We start from the raw sequence: 21,131 nt of genomic DNA, 5'->3' as shown, positions 1-21,131 counted from the left end.
TACATATATGACTTTATTTATTGGAAAAATAATTACTACAATAGTGTATCGGATGTTGTTTTTCCTTTCGAATATAACACACAAAACAAATGTTCTTATGTTAGTTTTTCAACACTTCCCCACCAATCAATGTGGTTGAAATTATTTTCGAAGGTCTTAATAATCTCGTTTAAGTTACATCACACCATTAAAATCTAATATAGTTCAGTACATAAACAATACCTTGATTTGGTTCTGTTGGTTACTTCCTTTTTGGGTCTCTGTTTGTTCTGTTATCTGATGTATACCATCCACTAGCAACTCTTGGTTCTACAGGTAATATTAATTATTTTTAAAGTTCAATCATAGTGTTTCAAAAATTATTCACATAGTTAAATATAATAGATGAAAGCGGTGTTAACAGAATATGGTAAACATACCACTTACTTGAAAATCTATTCCATCGATCGCTTTGGGGATATACGTTGTGATGACGGAATCAATGGTCGATGAAAATTGTATTACCATTTCAATCGTGGCATTATGCGCTGAGCAACTCTCATTGGCCAACTTCTGTATCTAATAAATGATTACCGTTATAACACTGTAATTTACACAAAATACCGCACATTTCAAATCGAAACATACCATAAAAACTTATAAATATTAAAGAAGCTTATTTTATGTTTAAAACATGCCTTTCGAAAAACTCCGGTTGTCTAGAAAGAAGTTCATATGCACGGTCAACAAATGTGGCCAATGCACGTTGGTTGTTGGCGAGTTGTTTAAGCTGAAACCCCTTCGAAGGTGGACCATTATTCTGTATGTAAAAATGTAGAGTGATTTGTTTGCACCAAAAACTTACTTTAATCTTGAAAAAGAACATAATAAGTTATATGGAATTATTGATTGCTTTAAAACATTTTTTATTTACAAAAATACTTACCCAGTGCGAGTATCAATCATTGTTTGGTTTGAAAATCAATACAATTTCCACATTAATTTATAAATAATTTAGACAGATACAAAAAAGAAAAACGGTAAAAATAATTTTGCAAATCTACCTTTTGCCGTAGGCTCAAACATCACATTTTTTAAATGGTAAGAATGATTAAAACCAAACTCGCTTAAGTTTAAGAATCTGTAATACGTAATTCTTTTAAATTGTTGTGATAAATAACGATAAAACTGATCTTACTATAAATTTGGGTAATAAATACTATATTATATATGGTCAGCTATCAAAAAATGAAATTATTCTCGGTTTGATTAATACGGTATAGTATGGTTTATTACGTGTTATTTAGAAGAGAGATTATGGTAATGGTTTAGCGCGAATAATGCATGGGTTTTGTGTGCATGTTTTAGCGCGAAAGCGCACGAGTTTTTCGTTTTGGGGTATATATGATTTGCACATCTATTGAGTCGCCATTCGAGGGTGTATTTGACAGGCAAACGTTATGGAACAAGAAAATGAAAGGGTGATAAAGTAGTTTAGGCGTTCATTTGCGAAATACATAGTTTTCGGAAGGAGATTTTCGATGAGAGGACTGACTCTCTGCTAGAAGCGGAATGGTGAGCTGGAACTTCAAACAAAGGTCAGACTTGTTGGTTCTGTTTATTGTAATAACACTGGCAACAACATTCCGATGGAAATTAACACAGGTTGTGTTCCTTGTTAACTTTTATGATAAGTATATTCAATAACATGCTCCATATCTTTATTTGTGCTGTTGTTTTTGTTTAGTTCCAACTATTCAGATACATCAATTGATTTGATTATTGGGTAAAAATGAAACTATTTAAGTTCAAAAAGAGGTTGCAAATGTAATGGTCTGGTAGGATTATATATAGGTAAGGCCACATAGTGTCACTCCAGGTTGTTTTGATAGCAGAGTTAGATCACTCTCCCTCATGTTTTTACGAACAACTTGCTTTATTTTTATTGTTTTTAAGATATAACTCCTTATATGGTAATACATGTGTTACAAGTTTGTGTATTAGTTCCAAACGCATAATTCAACAAACGATTAATATCGATTAACTGCCGTTTTCCTTATAATTCAGCACGATGGTTGTGTGCGATATATGACGTGGTATGATAATGAGCGGATGAAAATTTATGCGAACATATCTTTAAACTATTCAGGTATTCCAATTGTGAATTAAGAATGTAACATCAAAAATCGATACATTACGGAAATATATATTCTATTCATCTATGAAACAGCTATAGAGACTTGTCTTGTAAACTTTTTTCGAAACATGTTTGTGTTTTGCATATATTACATCTCGTTCGCTGGATATTGAATAAACAGTTTATATGTTATTGATGTATACAATTAATTTTTTTCTCTAAATTGAATTAAAACATTAAGAGTTATTATATTTTTCATAATAATTTAAGACGTTAAGTTAAGTTTTCCCTGCAAGGTTGGTGTCAATAATGGTGCATGCATATGTGCTAATTAATTAACGATATTTTGGATTAACTGTGGTATCAATTTGGTTTGAAAAGAGCGTTGACAATAAGACTGTTGTTTTAAACTTAGATGAAAGGCATTTATCGGTTTTGTTAAATTTAGTTTCGTCATAGTTAAATGCATTTTTAAAGATTAGGTACTGTAATGATAACAAAAGTAGACCGTATTTATTTGCAATATAAGTCATTTTGTTTTCGTGATAGTTTTTGTTCTTGTTTGGTGGCCTGTTGGCTTGGTGTGTAAAGACATTTTGCTTTTATGGTGTTTGGCCGTTTTTTGAATGCCAGTTAACATGTGTAATTTGCTTATCGTTTTGGTAAAAGCCAGCTGACCAGATGTGGATAAACCCAGTTAGCGCGTGTAGTTTGTTAACCAAACTTGTTAAAACGTGCGTTTACATTTACATTTTTGTTTTTATTTAATGTTAAGATTGTACTGTTCGAAGGATATTATATATATTGGAGAACATTAAATGTATGTTATTAAGGGCCAGATTGGCTTATGTAAATTAACCGGTTGGATCGGGTTGTCCGTTGACAGTTTGTTGAAAGCAGATTTTTTCAGATGCGTATAAGCCAGTTTGCTTGCGTGTAAGTTCACTAAAATGTCTCAAAACACATGTTGAAATTGCATTTACACATGTTTGCGAAGTTTATTTTTTCAGAAGCTGGACAGTTCGAAGAATAAATAATGAATAGTGTAACATTATAGTAAGAGGGCAGCTCGAAAGGTATAATTTGTTTTGTTTTTTGTGTAATTATGTGTTAGAAAATAACTTGTTAAGATTTATAATGATGATTTTATTGATGATGATGTTATAAATGTTGATGATGATGCTAACGTTATTGATGAGGAGGAGGAATAGTTGACAGTATTTTGTGAATGGATAATACTACATTAACGAATTTTGAGTGAATGAAATTATTTTAGGTTTGATAAATACCGAATGATGTTGGTCTATACATATTATTTAGAAGAAAAAGAGTATGGTTATGGTTGAGCACGTAAAAATGAATGAGTTTCTGGGTTTTGCGTTTAATTGAACAAAAACAAGTAACGGCTCAGCAACAGGGATTATTCTCAGATGGTACATGTATTCCTTTTAGAGTCACAGAAATTCAACTTTACATCAATACCGGTTTTCTTTGAGATTTGTTTGATGGGTTAAAATTCCAAAAATTGACGGAGTTTTGCAGCCGACCAAGTACCTATAGCTTTGTATTTGAGTGTGTTAAGCATTTTGTTGTTTTCAAATTAGTAAATCAAAATTAATACGGTGTTCTAGTATATCAATTGAGCTTATGCTATTGCCATGGAAATTTGAGCCAGGGTTCGATCAGTAGCTTAAAGTATGTCTGTGTTGGTGATTTGAACCTAAAAACAAATGTCAAGTCGGTAGTTTTAATTTTAAGAGCAGAACATACGTATTGATTGTGAGAACATTAGTAAAATGTGTTTGGTATTTGTGCATGTCTCTTGTGGTCATTGGACCAAATTGTTTTAAGGCCAATTGGCCTGATTTTGAAAGCCAGTTGGCTTGTATTGTCAGTTGACCGTTTTTAAAGCCAGTCTATATGATGTGTGAAAGCCTGTTGGCTTGTGTTGTCAGGTTACCGAACTTTCTTAGAACGAAAGTCTCATAGAATTAACAATATTTGCAAGTTTATTGTTTGCAATGCAGTAACTAGACAGTTCGAATATTATATTAAGTATTGAAGAACATAAAGGTATGGTTTATGTAGTATGTTATTATTATTACTAGGATTATTATGATGTATTTTATTTGGGTGCATTCGGAGAATTGCAAAGCCGGTAGTTAAAAAAGAGCCTATTACATCAGATATATTAAAGAAATTTTATCACACAATTGTTTCTGAGAGCGATTGTTCTTTGGGGTATCTTATGCTGGTTTTTTAGGATAAGTGAAATTTTGTCTGTTAAAAGATCAGATGTTGTATTTTTAGATACGCATTGTGATATTAAAGTTGAAAAGTCAAAAACGGACATTTTAAGAGAAGGTAATACTATTCTGATTGCAAAAACTAATACAGACACATGTCCTGTGAAATTGTTTGAAAAGTATTTGTGTGTTGCAGATATTGCATGTTCATCTACTGATTATGTGTTTAGACCAGTTTATTTGTGTAATGTTAAACACTGTTGCAAATTGATTTCTAATAATAAGCATATAAGTTATTCTATTATAAATGATAGTTTTAAGAAGAAGTTAAGTCTATTGGGTTATGTTTCTTCTAAATATGGACTTCATTCTTTTCGTGCTGGTGGAGCATATATAAGTGCCAATAATAAGACTGTGGATAGACTTTGGCAAAGACATGGTAGATGAAAAAGTGTTTCCACAAAGGACGGATATGTTAAAGATTATTTGAAAGACAGATTATCGGTGTCGCTAAATTTAGATTTGTGAAAAGTCATTATTAATGTATGTGTGACTTGAAATGTATGATGTGTTGTTCGTAGCATATTTTAAGACACTATAATATATTATTATTATATAAATGGTTTGGAAATGCTTTTGAGTATTATTAAGTTCTGTGTTTGTGTTGTGTGTATGTTCCTTGTGGTCATTGGACCAATTTGTTTACGGCCATTTGGCCTCATTTGGTAAGCCAGTTGGCTTGTATGGTCAGTTGACCGTTTTTAAAAGCAAGTTGATCTGATGTGTGAAAGCCGGTTGGCTTTTGTGAGTTGACCTTATTATCTTAAAAAGCATGTTCACATGGAATTAACAATCTTTGCAAGTTTATTTTTTGCAGTGCAGTAACTGGACAGTACGAATGGTATATTAAGTATTGGAGAACATAAAGGTATGGTTTATGTAGTATGTTATTATTATTATAAGGATTATGATTATGATATTTTTTATTTCCGTTTTAATGTTTTTTCATTAATCTTGTAAATATTGTTTTATTATATCTGTTTAATTTTCTTGTGCATTATTTGATTGGTCATTTGACCGTTTGTGAAGGCCAGAGTGTGCCTGATGTTGATTAGCCGTTTGGCTTGTGTGGTCATTTGACCGTTTGTGAAGGCCAGAGTGTGCCTGATGTTGATTAGCCAGTTGGCTTGTGTGGTCATTTGACCGTTTGTAAAGGCCAGAGTGTGCCTGATGTTGATAAGCCAGTTGGCTTGTGTGGTCAGTTGACCGTTGTTGAAGGCCATAGTGTGCCTATTTTGATTGAATTATTGTTATTGCTTTAACAAATGTTTGTAATTGTATCTTTTCAGTTAAAACACAGTTCGAGAGGTATATAACGTGGTGGAGAATATTTGGGTATTCATTTAATGTTTCATATTATTTGTATTCTCTCTTTGTTTTATTCGAAAGTCCTGTCAAATACAAGCACTCACTCCTATTTTGTCTTTGGTTTATTATTTGTATGATAATGATAATGATGATGATATGGGTTATAAAGATGATGAGATTTTAATAGTATTTTGAGAATAGAGAATAATAAATTTACTCATAACTATGAGTAAATGAAATTATTCTCGGTTTGATTAATACGGTATAGTATGGTTTATTACGTGTTATTTAGAAGAGAGATTATGGTAATGGTTTAGCGCGAATAATGCATGGGTTTTGTGTGCATGTTTTAGCGCGAAAGCGCACGAGTTTTTCGTTTTGGGGTATATATGATTTGCACATCTATTGAGTCGCCATTCGAGGGTGTATTTGACAGGCAAACGTTATGGAACAATAAAATGAAAGGGTGATAACCCCGCCCGCCCGCCCTTAATGAGCAAATGTATGGTTAAATAATTGATTACATTGCTTTTATGTTTATAATTTTGCAATTATAAAGTCTATATTTAGTATATTTTCAGTTCAGTTTTTAGTCCATGTGAGATGGGATCTTAGCACAAACCGATTCCTTTACTGGGAAAGACGATGGGTGTATTTTCATTTAAGTCTGAAGCAGCTGAGTTTTCTTGATTATTTTGACTCATTTTTTAGTTAATATTGTGAATGAGGTTTTTTAAGTTATGGGTGTCATGTTTTTCGAGACTCTCACTTCCTGGAGATAGTACCTCCAGCATATTCATTGAAATATTAGAATGTTTAAATTTCAGTGTTATTTTTTATTGTCTTTCGTAATGAACGTTTAATTTTAAAGACATTCTTATTGTACGATTACTTCATATTTTCATTTTGGTGTGACTGGTTAGATGTTGAAGTCGGTTTAATACAGCTGTTCGTCATATGCATTTATATATATCTCGGAATACTTATGATTTATCAACATTCTTTTTAGGTGCATTATGGATTTTATGGTTTGAGTGATTTGTTTGTTTTTATGTTGATGTCCGGGGTGTGTGCGGGATGCTTTTGATGTTTGTTTGTTATGTTAATTTGCGCAATGAAATTGATAATGTTTTAATTACATGTTATACTAAATAATACTTAATGTTTACAGTATAATAATAGCTGCTTATTTGTAGATTTCTCTAAAATTAGAGGTTTCGGGAGGTGATGAAGGCACCTAGACACCGGTCTTGAGCCATGGGTCCTCATACGTCCCCCTGCCATTAAAAGAAAAAATAAGAAAACAAAAATGGCAGTAGGGTTGCGTATCCCGCTCGCGGTTTTACCTGAATCGTTTATTACTACTGATTATTGTATGGGGTGTACGTGAAGTCATGTACACTTCTCTTGATTGGTGGTGATGAATGAATCTTGCAGATATTAGCAGCTTCTTTGAACAAATTAATGTTTCACAATTGTTAATTGATAATATTTAAGTTAGCGTGATTGATGGGCATTGGGGGCGTCCTGTGTGCACTTTGGGCATCGGCCGGGATCAGTTTATTCAAACAGTAACTCTTTATTTGAGATATATACATGACGTCTTATTGTTATGAATAAATTTGCATTTTTTCACATGACACACATGTGCATGTGAAGAATTCATAACTACATGCGCTACAGCATTTAAATAGTATCGTTTCAGTTCTTTATACACATGAACAAAGATGTTTCACCGTTTCCAGTCGTCTCGAGGCTCATCAATTGAGCGGTGCCGTTGAGGTCTATATCCATTGAACATACAACCCATACGGGCGTCAGAAGAATTGTCTTTTGCATTTATATGTTGAAAGTCCTGTCAAATACAAGCACTCACTCCTATTTTGTCTTTGGTTTATTATTTGTATGATAATGATAATGATGATGATATGGGTTATAAAGATGATGAGATTTTAATAGTATTTTGAGAATAGAGAATAATAAATTTACTCATAACTATGAGTAACATTTTTTTAACAATGCCATCGATGGCGTAGCTTAATCAGTAAATTAAATTGAAGTTACTAAGCGCACTTACAAGGAATTAAGTAGGTCTAATGAGAGCCCTTATTAAGTTAGTCGATTCTCTAGTGCAAACATGACAGAAATGTAATAATTTTCCTTATACATATTATCTCTGAGTGAATTTGAAAATTATTTATTATAAAATATGTCAGGTTATTTTCGTGACCAAAACATTATTCTGTGCGTTTGTTATTTACGGAATGATTTATCGAGATAAAACGATTATGAATTTCAATATTAAGCTGTATGCCATTATTGCTGTCCGAAAACAATGTGAGTTATGATATTTGGTTTAACAATTAACGCCTTTTTTCAATTTGATTATATCATCAACACTAATTGGGAAAAACAGAAAAGTGTAAGCTTATATCAAATGCTTACCCGTTGCACTACAGCCATATGTGGAAAAGGTCCTGTTCCATTTACTTATAGCACTTTTTTATAAATTGTCTTTACATGTTATTTTAAATTTGAAAATGTAAGCGCTTTAAACATGAAAACCTACGTTTCAACAGTACTTTCCAACTATCAGTATACCCTGGTGTATCACATTTCTAAATTTATGAATACATAATAAAATCTGAACAATAACCTGTTGAAAAATCTAAATATTCATACAAATCTTTGACAACCCACGGTAGTAAAACAGACAACTTACTTTCTTAAATGTTCGAATATTGACAACGTTGTCTCCCTTGTAAAAGATAATTCACGGATGACATGCATGTTAATGTATTTTAGAAAACGTATATAAGAGTTACGTCGTTTCTAAAATATGATCTCTTAAAAGTCGGATGTGTATAGCATGACGTGCAATATGTTCAATTATTATCTAAATAATGTTCAGAGACATTCTGAGTCCTGGATAACTATGTTAACTCACCTTCAACCACAACTGTTCAAGCGTCACTCTTTAAATTAAAAAAAACAAACGGAAAAAGATTTCTTAAGAACCTCTTAATATTTTGGAATATTTGTTACTAGTTACGGCTTATAGTAGCGTCCGGATTTCAAAGCACTTTTAAAATAGGTTTTTGATGAAATGCGACAAATAAACGATTTAGTGTATTTGTAGCTTCGCATTACTTAATTATTGTAATTGCAAACACACACTGTGCGTGTTTGAAAACTTGCTTTCATCCATGAACCATCTACAGAATCAGTATAACCATCCTCGTTATGTTAAATTTAGACACCGTCACACGTTATAGGACGTTAGACGTACGCATACAACGGCATTATAGTACGAGAAAATTGATGCAATCAACTAGTCTACAACTACATGTAACTTAACAACAACAACAACATAGTGTTTTACAACATAACTAAACAACCTTCAAGCTTTGCTACTACTGATGTGTGCAGGTAATTTAGATAAACAACACAGTGTATATCTTTTCATAGATTAAGGTAATATACCGTTAATTATGGTCTACTGCTCAGTACAAATGTATTCATGACTATATATACGATTCAAAATATCAGAATGAACAAGTTGAAGGGAAATTATTTTTATATTTTGACTAAACACTCAAAATATCACCTATTGTTCTTGTGACCATAAGAGTGATCGGTTGGTATAGAAACGATATCGCTTGTATTTCCCTAAAATGATAAAAGTGGTGCCTTTATGAAATTTAAGTAATCATGCGTCATTAAAATTAAATTCAGTAAATGCAAATATTAAAAAGATGTTTATGTTCTCTGGACACCCTACCTCACCCAATCATCGCCATTGTCGCCATCATCATAATTGATATAATAATGACATTCAACTCATTAGGGCCAATAACTAAACAGAATAAACCGCCTTGCATAAATGTAGTAATTTTTGTAATTCTTTTGAAGATGATGTAATTTGTGCACGCAATAGTGTGTTCATCAACACATTAAAAGTGATATAACTCATGATTTCAAGACCATAAATTCATGAATTTAAAATGTACGAATGAAATATTAAAAAAGTGATAATGATTGTTTGAAAAGTAATTTGTTTGTGACTCGCATGCTTTTGCACCCGACTCGATTTTATTTCCGTAGTACTTATAGTACTAAAAAGAAAGTTGTTAACATGATGTTTAAATTGCTATCTTAAAAAATAAAGTACTCAAAGTACTGGTGGTGCAATTTTACTCAAATTGTGTGGTCGTTAAAACACTATACACCGTGATGCCAACCAATCACCTTTTTTGAAGAAAACAGGTGGAAGTAAGGAAGGCTGACAGGCTGTCAACATTTATGATTTAGCTATTGGGGTTAAATGTATATACTGCTTTTTAAAACAAGTCATTGTCGTATTTTCCAATTTATAGCTAAACTATAGTACAGTAAGGTTTATTGATCGTTCTTGTCTAAGTATATGGGCCTCTGTGTGGATCAAAGTATTAAGTAAATCCATTCAGTATCAAGTAAGATGCGGCGAATGTTAGTTTTTGAGCAATTGGATACTAAAGATCAGTGTCAACCAGGGTTAAAGGTGAAAAAGTCAACCTAGTTCCAAACTTGGCATACATTTAAGAAAGACAAGCATTGTAGTAATTTCTAATTAGAACAGTAAGGTTTCTGGATCGTTCGTGCCTAAGTACAAGAGTATTCGTTTGTGTCAAAGTATAAAGTTAATCCATTCAGTATCAAGTAAGATACGGCAAATGTTAGTTTTTGAGCAATTGGATACTAAAGGTCAATGTCAACCAGGGGTCAAGCTAAAAAAGTCAACAGACAGGTCTTGTCCAAAGGGGTGTTCTGTCAAAGAATTAAGTAAATCCATTCAAAAAAATTTTACCTTTGAACTCAAAGTGTGACCTTGACCTTGAAGATATTGACGTAATTCTTTTGCGCGACACACCGTCCAATGATGGTGAACAAATATGCTAAATGATTTTAAAATCTCACGATGAATGACAAAGTTATTGCCCGGACAATGTTGTTCCGCCCGCCCACCAGCCCGCCAGGCCACCCACCCGCCCGCCCGCCGACATTCGGCAATCTAATAACCAGTTTTTTTTCCTTCGTAAAACCTTGTTAAAAATGTCACTCGATTTGGTTTATTTGAAAGAAAAGAACAAAAGTGTCACAATCTATGTAAAAGCCATACAGCACTAGTGTATGGATGAATCGTACTGAAAGTACTGAAGTACGCTCAATAGAACATTTGCGATAAAAACTAAACTTAAATGAGCAAAAATAAACACAACAATATAGCACCATAAAAACTGAACTAAAATGTTATTTCACAGTAAGTCGATATAAACTAATCCGGCATGATCATATTATTTGGGAACCATATACGCTTCCATATTTTTTAAACAACGCCCTTTGTCCACATAAATTATATCGACTCCTTCAGTTATATCGCCATGTCAACATAATGTTACTTGCAAGTCATCAAGATATATGCCGTCATACAGTAAACAACATAGAACTAGTTAAATTTACAAGACGGCTCAAGGTTAAAATATTGTCAGAGATTAAATGACAACTTATCTGATGTCGACAAATCAACATAATTTAAGGCGTCATGCTCTTTTTAAAATGACTTGCCATCGTAGTTTTAGTCGACACGATGAGTTATTTTTGACGACATGACACCTTTTCATATCATGCCGTCATAGAATGTTGACATCATCACGGTATCAGGGTGTACCATATACGTTTCCATATTTTTTCGACGTATTTTAAAAGACGTCATTACTATCTCGCCCACAAGACGTCTTGTCAACGTCTTTAAAAAGACGTTATTTTCATGTTGCTAAAGAGATGTTTAAAAGACGTTTATTTTACCATTTTCTCAGACGTCTTGAAAGTGTTACGTTATAACTGTGGCAGGCTTGAATTTTGGAGTTTTACTCTGATTGAGTTGAATCCCTTGGACCATTCTTGTGATTACTGTGTTTAACCATGTGTATTACTTGACCTTAGGTCACTTCCTTTTCCCACCAAATGAGAAGCTTTTCATTTGTCTAAGGAGCAGTTGAAAAGAAGTCTTGACTTGGTCAACATGTTGAGATGGTTGTTGATTTTTAAAATTAGATGTGCGTTTTAAATGGATGGAATATTAGATTAAGGTTAGTATAAGTTACTTATGATTCTCCATAAGTTCAGTTGACCTTATAAAGTGCTTTGGGTCATTTTACCTTTTAATGTTTGGCTTTTCGATTGTTGTAAAGATGAGAGCTTTCAGTAATGTTTATGTTCATAATTGACAGATAAATTACATAATCACTGTTTCATTCTTTCTATGCACTCTGGAACAAATTACTTATTTGCAGACTATTTACACTGAGAGATTGAGAGTACCGGTATTGACAGAGTGTTGATGAGCTGGTGTTTTAGAGTGCATCATTCCAGTCCACAACTGAGTAAGATTTAGCTCTGTGTTCTGATGTACATGTATATTTGTGTAATCTGTATATATGTAAGTTTACATATGTTCTAAGGTACATGTGTCTAAAGTACAGTTTTGTACATGTGTCTAATAACATAAATGAGCCACTACACACAAGATCATGTTTTAACCTGTACTGTTATTATTATATGTGATATGTAATGTAATGTACCAAATGTTATATATATGATATTATGATATATTTGGATATGTGACTAATATACATAACATGAGATTTAGTATTGTTAATATATATTTTCAAGATGAGTATAAATACACTTATGAAAAGATCTTGAGCGGCTCGTTTCTTACACTTACGGTCAAGAAAGAACCTACCCTTTTAATGGTTGCGGATTACTATCCCTTTAATAATACGGAACTATAATACCGGTAGTAAACCGTCAGAGTAACATAACGACGTCTTTTAAACGTCTTTAAAAACACGCCATTATTATGTCGGTAAAAAGACGTCTTTTCGACGTATTTAAAAAGACGTCATTGTTTTCCTCGGCAACAAGACGTCTTTTCGACGTTTTTAAAAAGACGTTATTATCATATCGCTAAAAAGACGTTGAAAAGACGTTGTTAATTTGGCGGCGACGTCGCGACCGTAAAACAACAAAATAAAGATGTCTGAAAGACGTCTCTTTTTTGCTGGGAATTATGGAATGTTGTTGTACATTCTACATACACTATGTGTGTTTGGATTATGAGCCACAATAATAGTTTGCATTTGCACAATATTAGTTTCCAATTTAAAGCGCGTGTATGTTTCATTCAAAAGGCGCCTTTTTGTGTAATTGAAAGTTTAAAAAAATATGGTTAAGTAAGATGGATTTAACAATATTTGAGATTTTACTCAGCTCGGGATATTGTTTATGGAAGTGATACATTTTTGGAAACTCAACAAAACGCGATACAACACACAATTACGAAACAAACGCAAAAAAATATACAAAGCCGTATTCGTATTATTTTCATTTGTGGCCTAAAATCATGTGATTTGCCGCATGTTTTTGTCTTTAAATAAATCGCTCTAGAGTTCGAGATAAGCACTGTTTTAAATTTAAATTTTCATTTGGCTTTTTTACAACCAACATTAGGATTCTTCATTTATCTGCATGTTGATCATCTGAATATTAAACTATATGATGCTTCATTATTTCAAAATCGTTTAAATTGAATACGATGTATTGAAGCTTTCTTGTTTATGCCCCCGGATCAAATGGTCGAGGGTATATTGTTTTTGCCCTGTCTGTCATTCCGTCATTTTGTCATTCTGTCATAAAACTTTAACCTTGGTCATAACGTTTGCATTATTGAAGATAGCAACTTGATATTTGGCATGCATGTGTATCTAATGAAGATGCACATTTTGAGAGGTGAAAGGTCAAGGTCATCCTTCAAGGTCAAAGGTCTAATATATGGCTTAAAAGCGGCGCATTAGGCGGCATTGTGTTTCTAACAAACCCATCTCTTGTTGTTTGATATTATTGTTTATGAGAAATTTAAAGTTTCTCTGGTAAACATTTGCACACTGAGAAGTTAATTTGTAATTAAATTAAAACGCAAACCTTTTCGCAGTAATATGTGAATGTAAAGGTGAATAAATTTGGGCCAAATGCGTTGCTTCAGTGCCTTTAAATTTATATTAAACCTCTGAAGTGGGTTTTATTTATCGGCCTAATGGGATGGAGATCAGATGTATTTATTTGCAATACGTTGGTATCTGTTTATGCGTGTCGCCAATTGTATAACTGTGCCATTTTAAGGAAATAATTGAATGCTCAAGGCGAAATGCGAGAACTGGGCGTAATAAAAAATAGTTAAATTTTCAATCCTAAACTGTGCATTAACCGTTTCAAGGTGGTTTACCAATTGTATTCATTTGCGTCGTTGTTTTGTGTTTGACAGGCATTATTGTCCTGTGTCTTATTTTATGACATGGGCCACTTGAAAATAAAGGATTTATGATACAAATAATATCCTGGTGATGCAAATAGAGTTCTCTGCTGTATTCTGATACAGAAAACGGTTCTGCTATAACCAGCGTGTTCGAATTAATGGCCTTAAGGAGCAATTCGAAGTTGTTTTCTTAAGTGTATTTTACTCTTTTCGTGCGAATACGTACATAGTAACAATTAACAAACCATATTGATGAAATCGTTAAGAATATATTGTACAATACCCAGTATGTTTTTGATGTAGCATTTTTAATCACAACAACGAAAAGCATGCGCTTCTTCGAGCATTGTTCAACAATAAAACGTTATACAGGACTAGATAATGCGGATGCGCATAGGGTTACTTCGTGAACATTTTACTTACAACGATTTTACAACTTGCCAAGAAAGGTATAGCTTGACTATATAACTGAAGTTATGTATCCTATATGCATAGTTAAATACATAAATGTAGTAGATGCGTTATGAAAGCTATCATCAAACCAAAAGCAGTTTTGTTGTCACAAAGCGCCCTCGGGGAAACTTAGGCACATTAAAATATATATTTTAATCTTTAAAAACATTTGTTCTGTATATGTTGATTTTTAAATTTAAGATCACACGCGTAAATGTTTCTTTTATGTTGAAAACTGAGCTATTGAGAAAGGTACACATAGCTTTATGAACACCGGTTATCTCTAGACCGGTAACGAGATGTACAAGTAGCATACACATTTTGTACTCAAGTGATAGGCAGTCACAATTTTTCATAGCATTTTTGAAGAAAAGAGCATCGACAAAACATAAAATGCATTGATTGACCATACATCATCAATTGTTCATAGCATTTTTGAAGAAAAGAGCATTGACAAAACCTATAATGCATTGATTGACCATACAGCACCAATTTTTCATAGCATTTTTGAAGAAAAGAGCATTGACAAAACATATCACGCATCGATTGACTATACATCTTTTGAATTGATAAAATTCCCTCGGTACGTTTAAAGATGTATATATGGTACCACTGAAGGAACAGAAATATTTCATCTTGTATAGAAGTAAAGATTGCTTTATGAAAACTTGTCCTTAGTTGTGTTATCTTTCTGTACCAGTTCTAAGCCAGCAGAATGCCAGTAAACGCGCTGTACAGCTCACCAAACACATAGCGCCCGCTATGAACCTTGTTCTCAACCCACACGTGTTCATGTACAGTTAGGCGGACGACGACAGTAATGGTGCCCGATGAGTATGATTGATAACTGTAGATCCTCGCAATCTCCCCCTCGGTATGAACAAGCGTAAGTATACCCTTGCGTTGCCAGAGTAACCGAAAACAAGTAGATTCCGCTCATTGGGGCCAGCCAGCACCGACTTCCGATGTATTCACTTTGACAGTAGTGCCATAACCGTATGGTCCATCGCGTTGTTCTATTCGTTCTATGCGTTTTTCAAGAAGTTTCAATTGCTTTTGTTGTTGTTGGTATATTTCCTTCCAAGGGAGGTTCTTCCATAAAAACGTCAAAGAAATAATTTCTATTTAATATAAACTAATATCAAGTTTAAAGTAGCCAAACACAATTACAAGCGCAAAGCAATACATATTAAGGCAATAAATAAAATATTTGCATTTTTATGTAAACAAGTTTTAGTTTGGTTACATATGAAATAACTTACATCGGTTGTCCTTTCAGGCACCATGGCCATAAGTTGCTCCATAGCCGACACATTGTCATGCACTCGAGAAACTGATTTTGCAAGCCCGTTGGCCAGGAAGACATGCACGAACACTGCCGCGATCAACATCAACATCATCGCTTCTGTATTCGTGATTGACTTAAAATGAGTTTTACGATTGAGGACGTAAGAACTGTCTACGGTCTTATATAGCGTTGTAGATCTGCGTAGGCGAAAATCGGTAAATTTGTCATTATATTGAACAGGACACATTGACGTCTATTTACATTTATCTTTGCCCTGATCTTAGATGGAGACTTCGACAAATTGTTTCAATAGGCTTTGACGAATGCATACTCCCTTGTGTGAACCAAATTTTAACCAGCGACATTTGCAAAGCAAGGATGTAACCTTAGTGTTCACGAGGTCATCATGCAATTTGCATGCTTTCCCAACCTGCAAAGTCCTCGAGATAAATCTTCAGAAGATTATTGTGTTGAGATACTAATACGCATGTATTTAAGAGGTGCACGTGTGTTTTTCTGTTAAAGCATGCTTATGTTTCATGCGACTTCCGTTCTCTATTAAAGTGACTGTGTGTTTTTCTTTCCGTATGAGCAATATGACAAATGAAGGCTGGTTAAATGTCGTTTTATCTCTATAAATGGGTCTATTAAAATACGTAAATTAATCCTAGTAAATCATTCACGGAAGTATTATACAACATCGATATTGTAAGGAACGTCCTTTCCAACAAATATCCAATCGTCATTACCGGTAATTATACAATTAAACAATAGATTAAATTAAACAGTTTAAAAAGAAAATGAATATTATAATAGGCATGTTTACATATACAGATAAATTTAATATGTATTGTGATGATACAATTATTTCGATAAATTGAGTAGCTTATATATATATATATATATATATATATATATATATATATATATATATATATATATATATATATATATATATATATATATGTAAAGCTTATTATAACCTCATGCATACACTAAAATAAGTGTTTTTATTGTCAATAAATAAAAAATAAAATAATAATACAATGTTTTTTTTATAAAACTTTTTTTTTTATTTCAAACATACATACAATAATCAAGCAAAATAATACATTAAAAAATAATATATTTTATTTGATCAAATCAAATTATGGAATATTTTTCAATCAATTTCAAATAGTTTTATATGGTAGCTTTTACTAGCGCTAGAAAAAAAAAACCGGTTTGAATCAAAAATGAACGACATCTGTACTTAAAAACGATCTCTTATAAGCGTTCACAAATACCTATGAAACTGAATTGATGGTGTTTCACATTGTTAAAGATAACTAATGCTACTTCATTTAAAAACGCTTGGTATAAATTCATCAATAATAGGTTTCATCTTAGGGTTTCCGTTTCAATATAAATAGATTGCAACATCATATACTGCCCACCGAATTTATTGCAAGCTAAGGGCATCCGTGAGTGTATCCGCAAATCATCTTCATCATGCATTGAACCGGCGACAGTTGCAAGAATACGATAGCAAAGAAGGTGCGTGATCAAACAGATAAACTTGCGACAACAGGTTAAATATCCTGTTGTGCGGGGCTTTAACATAGTTTCTGACCAAGTTTATTTAAGTGTCGAACAAGCACCTCAAACAGTGACCTTAAACAAAGCCTTTATAAAACGGACTTAATATCTCATATATGAGACGCGCCCTGTGAAAACCGGACTTAATGCATGTGGGTAAATTGTCGCACATTCAAATCAGGAACGACACGTCGCACACACTGGATTTTCGTTTAAAAGAGCGAAGCTCAAATAGAAAATAAGACAAACACTTTCATGAAACATGACTTGCTACACATAACGTTATTACGTCACGGAAGAAATCATAGTTGTTATGATATTGACCAATTATTGATTTGGACTTTGACATTCAAATCAATTTTTTTAAAACGATTGCTGTACTCTGTATTTGTTCAGTAACGAATAAACCACGGTCAACTTTTTTTCATAACATTTTCTTAAACAGGAATGTTAAATATAAATTAAGATCCATACATTTCCTTAGTGAATAGTTGTAAGGGGAGGTAACGTTAAAAGTAAATGTTTTCAATTGCTTTAAACAATGTCATCAGTACTATGATGTAATAAGGTCAACATAAGTGCTATGATGTAATTAAAAATCTTGCCTACCGGTATATTGTTTGATGGGGCCTTTGAAAGATGTGTTGGATTCATTTATTAATACATTTTATCATGATAAAAACATTATAATCCACTTTTAATATATACAATTAATAAAATAAATAATATCTGAGAAAACTTTAATTATGTTTTTGCATTGTTTAGTTGTAAAGTACTTAGATTTATTGATGCCATTATTATGTTGTATTCGTAAAGTTTCTCTTAGAAATCTCATTGCGTAACACTTTTTGAATTGTCCCTGAATAAAAGCTGGTGTTTTGCATAGAGGATCAATCTCGCCTTTCGTTTCATTTGGATCCACCAGTGCATGAAGTTATACTTACAAGTAATCATTGGTACTGGTGAATTTCTTTTGTCTATATAACTTCGAAGATCTTTGGACAAATCAAATGAATTGTTCTAATAATCCCAGATAAATGCTGGTACTGTAATGTTAATTGTATGTTTTGTTTGATGTAATGCATCTTGTTGTAAGTCATTTATCAAGTATACTTATTTGGACTGAAATTGAACTTAGTTTGCAATTTCACCATATGAATACAATTTAAGTCACTTGATTTCAAATGGAAGACGCAAAGACTTGAGCCAAAAAGGGACCTTAACAAATACTCTTCAAAACGTCGAAAACTCCGAATCAGCATTTAAATTAAACAGAGAGTTCTAATGCTCCAAAACTCATGTACTCGAATTTGTGAAGTATAATTTAGGTAAAAGCATTGGAACATTTTCGTGGCTAAATATGATGTGTATTTGGGAATGTTTGATAAACAACTATCACATGTTTTATTTTCTTTACTATATTGTTCATACATAACGATTTTTTTACCATAAATAACTTCGGGTTTTTAATGACCTAAATACATAAAAATGTATCGTATATTTAAATTTATGTAGGAAACGACATTAAAACTCGAATAACAAGATCACATGCTCTTATTCATCATATTAAATTCATTATGGATTTTTCTTCTAAAACTTCCCTAGATTATTTGCATTGTATAATCATTCAAGAATAAGTTTCTCGGAAATATAAAAATCTTAAGTAAGCTTTTATAATTGTGACGTAATTTTATGACAGGCATACAGACAATTTATTCCAATACCATTCACTCGAAAAATGTGTGCTTTTATTTTCAAAACAAATTTTAAACTTTGACAGAGTAATTTTGGAAGACGTTTTTGCAGATTTAGATTTAAAACGTTTCTGGGCTTACGTGTAAATTTGCCTAATCGGACATAAGTTTATGAAAGTCGGCGTGATTTTTCTTTCTAACAATACTGTTATAATTAGTGTTTGCATCACACAAAATAATGGTGAGTAAGCTGGTTCCTTTTTCCTAGTTACTTATTCGAATAAGGAATAAAGAACAATTCATCATTCATTATTCAAGCTGAAAATAATTTGATATTGTTTTTTGTTAAGAATAATGCAAACAGTTGTTAAGAAAATCAAAACAAACTAACTCGAATACACTTGCTTTATGTATTACGTTACATATTAATGTTTCTTCTTCGCGCTTGCATATGAACACTTGTCTGAACCGAACCGGCATTTTCGGCTTCGAATACTAACTTCACATCAACAAAAACTTGAGCCTTTAAAGCGGGTATATACGATTTTGTCAAATATTTATGAATTTATATAAACTGTGTAAAAAACTTATTATATATATATTTCAATATAAATTAAAATTAAAGTTAAGAAGAACATGTGTCGAAAAATGCGAAATAAGCCAGATATTTAATTCTGAAATTGAAAACGGCTGTACAGCCGAATTCGCCAACATGAATACCATACATGTACGATGTGCATCTAAACTTACGAGGGGTGTTCCAGAAGTTCGTGGATTTTCGCTATAACTTTCATTTGGTAACATAAATGGACAAACAAATAGCATGTTAAGAATATTTCGTCCTTTCCAAATATACTCTCCAAATATCATGGAAATACATAAAACAATAAATATATATCAGAGATTTAAACATGTGCACAATGCGCACACCGACGCACGTGTTACGTTTCTGTTCAACGTCAATGACGTTATGAAGTTAAAAACTGTCAAATCTTTTCCACATAATCACCTCCAACGCGAATGCACTTTATGTGTCGGGAAATCCACTTGTCAAAAGTGTCTCTATACCAGTCAGCGTCAAAAGACGACACGATTCGCTTTGCTGCAAATGTAAGTTCCTGTTTACTTGCAAAGCGAATACCGCGCAACTGTGATTTAACTTCCGGGAAGACGCGGAAGTCCATAGGGGCCAAATCCGGGCTGTAAGGAGGACTTAGGCGCTGTAACGTGATATTTGCCGTAAATTCTGTTTATCAACAACATTTAAACCAAATTTAAATTCGCGTAACGCTCATACTTAAAATAAAATACACGCGTGCGCCGCATGTCGTTACTGAGGTCTCTATGGCAACGCGTTTCAAACGCGCTTTATGGAATACATGCATTTTTAGCTTATACATAAAGTCCGTGATAATTGGTTTGTATAATATGTAAATTTCATTGACTTTTACCAGCAAACTAATAAGTTATAGCGAAAATCCACGAACTTCGGGAACACCCCTCGTAGTTTAACGGTTTAAAATACAAAGACGAATGCTTCGGTTATTGTAGGAAAATATGTACGTCACTATCGGCTCGGGGGGCTAATTTGTCTTTGCTGCATTTTATGAAATTCGGCTTTAATGTATAATTTTTCTTGCCTATTTTGTGTTATTGTAACATATTTTATAAATATATTACAATTAAACACATATGAAAAATCGTTTATACCCGCTTTAACATAATTGCATGTGTCTGATATAAAAATATAATCTAGAACATTTTAACATGTTTGTGTGTATTTATATTCAAGTTCCTTTTCGTAAATGAATAAGGAAAGAGTTACCAGTGCCTTATTCCTTATTCAAACCGAATAAGAAACTGGAATTTTCTTACTAAAATGACATTGATCAACAGTGTTCCATATATAAATGATCATAATTGTATTTATAGATTTGATATTTTAAATATATTTACTGCAATACATTTCTACTTGGTTTAACTTCATTATAACCCAGTTCCTTTTTTTCGGTTTGAATAAGCAATAAAGAACTGG

At 32.7% G+C, this 21,131-nt stretch overlaps 1 protein-coding gene and 2 long non-coding RNA genes across 3 annotated transcripts in view; 1 reads left to right on the top strand and 2 right to left on the bottom strand.

The window, feature by feature from the left end:
- Positions 1-8,204, bottom strand: part of LOC127875348 (uncharacterized) — a 66,999-nt gene extending 58,795 nt beyond the window's left edge. Inside the window, exon 1 of the mRNA XM_052420349.1 lies at positions 8,176-8,204. Within this exon, the coding sequence (XP_052276309.1) occupies positions 8,176-8,193 (18 nt within the window). The 5' untranslated portion in view covers positions 8,194-8,204. The remainder of the gene's footprint in view (positions 1-8,175) is intronic.
- On the top strand, positions 1,232-7,611 carry LOC127875350 (uncharacterized). Its single transcript, XR_008047376.1, has 2 exons — positions 1,232-5,290; positions 5,712-7,611. It is a non-coding gene; the product is annotated as an uncharacterized LOC127875350 (long non-coding RNA).
- A 6,168-nt stretch (positions 8,205-14,372) lies between the features above and the next one.
- On the bottom strand, positions 14,373-15,962 carry LOC127875449 (uncharacterized). The gene is made up of 2 exons (XR_008047421.1): positions 15,799-15,962; positions 14,373-15,628 (listed from the first exon to the last, which is right to left on the bottom strand). It is a non-coding gene; the product is annotated as an uncharacterized LOC127875449 (long non-coding RNA).
- Between the last annotated feature and the right edge of the window lie 5,169 nt (positions 15,963-21,131).

Source organism: Dreissena polymorpha, chromosome 3, assembly GCF_020536995.1.
Source record: "Dreissena polymorpha isolate Duluth1 chromosome 3, UMN_Dpol_1.0, whole genome shotgun sequence".
Taxonomy (NCBI): domain Eukaryota; kingdom Metazoa; phylum Mollusca; class Bivalvia; order Myida; family Dreissenidae; genus Dreissena; species Dreissena polymorpha.
Note: the sequence above shows the minus strand (reverse complement) of the source record. Positions and strands in the feature narration are given on the sequence as shown.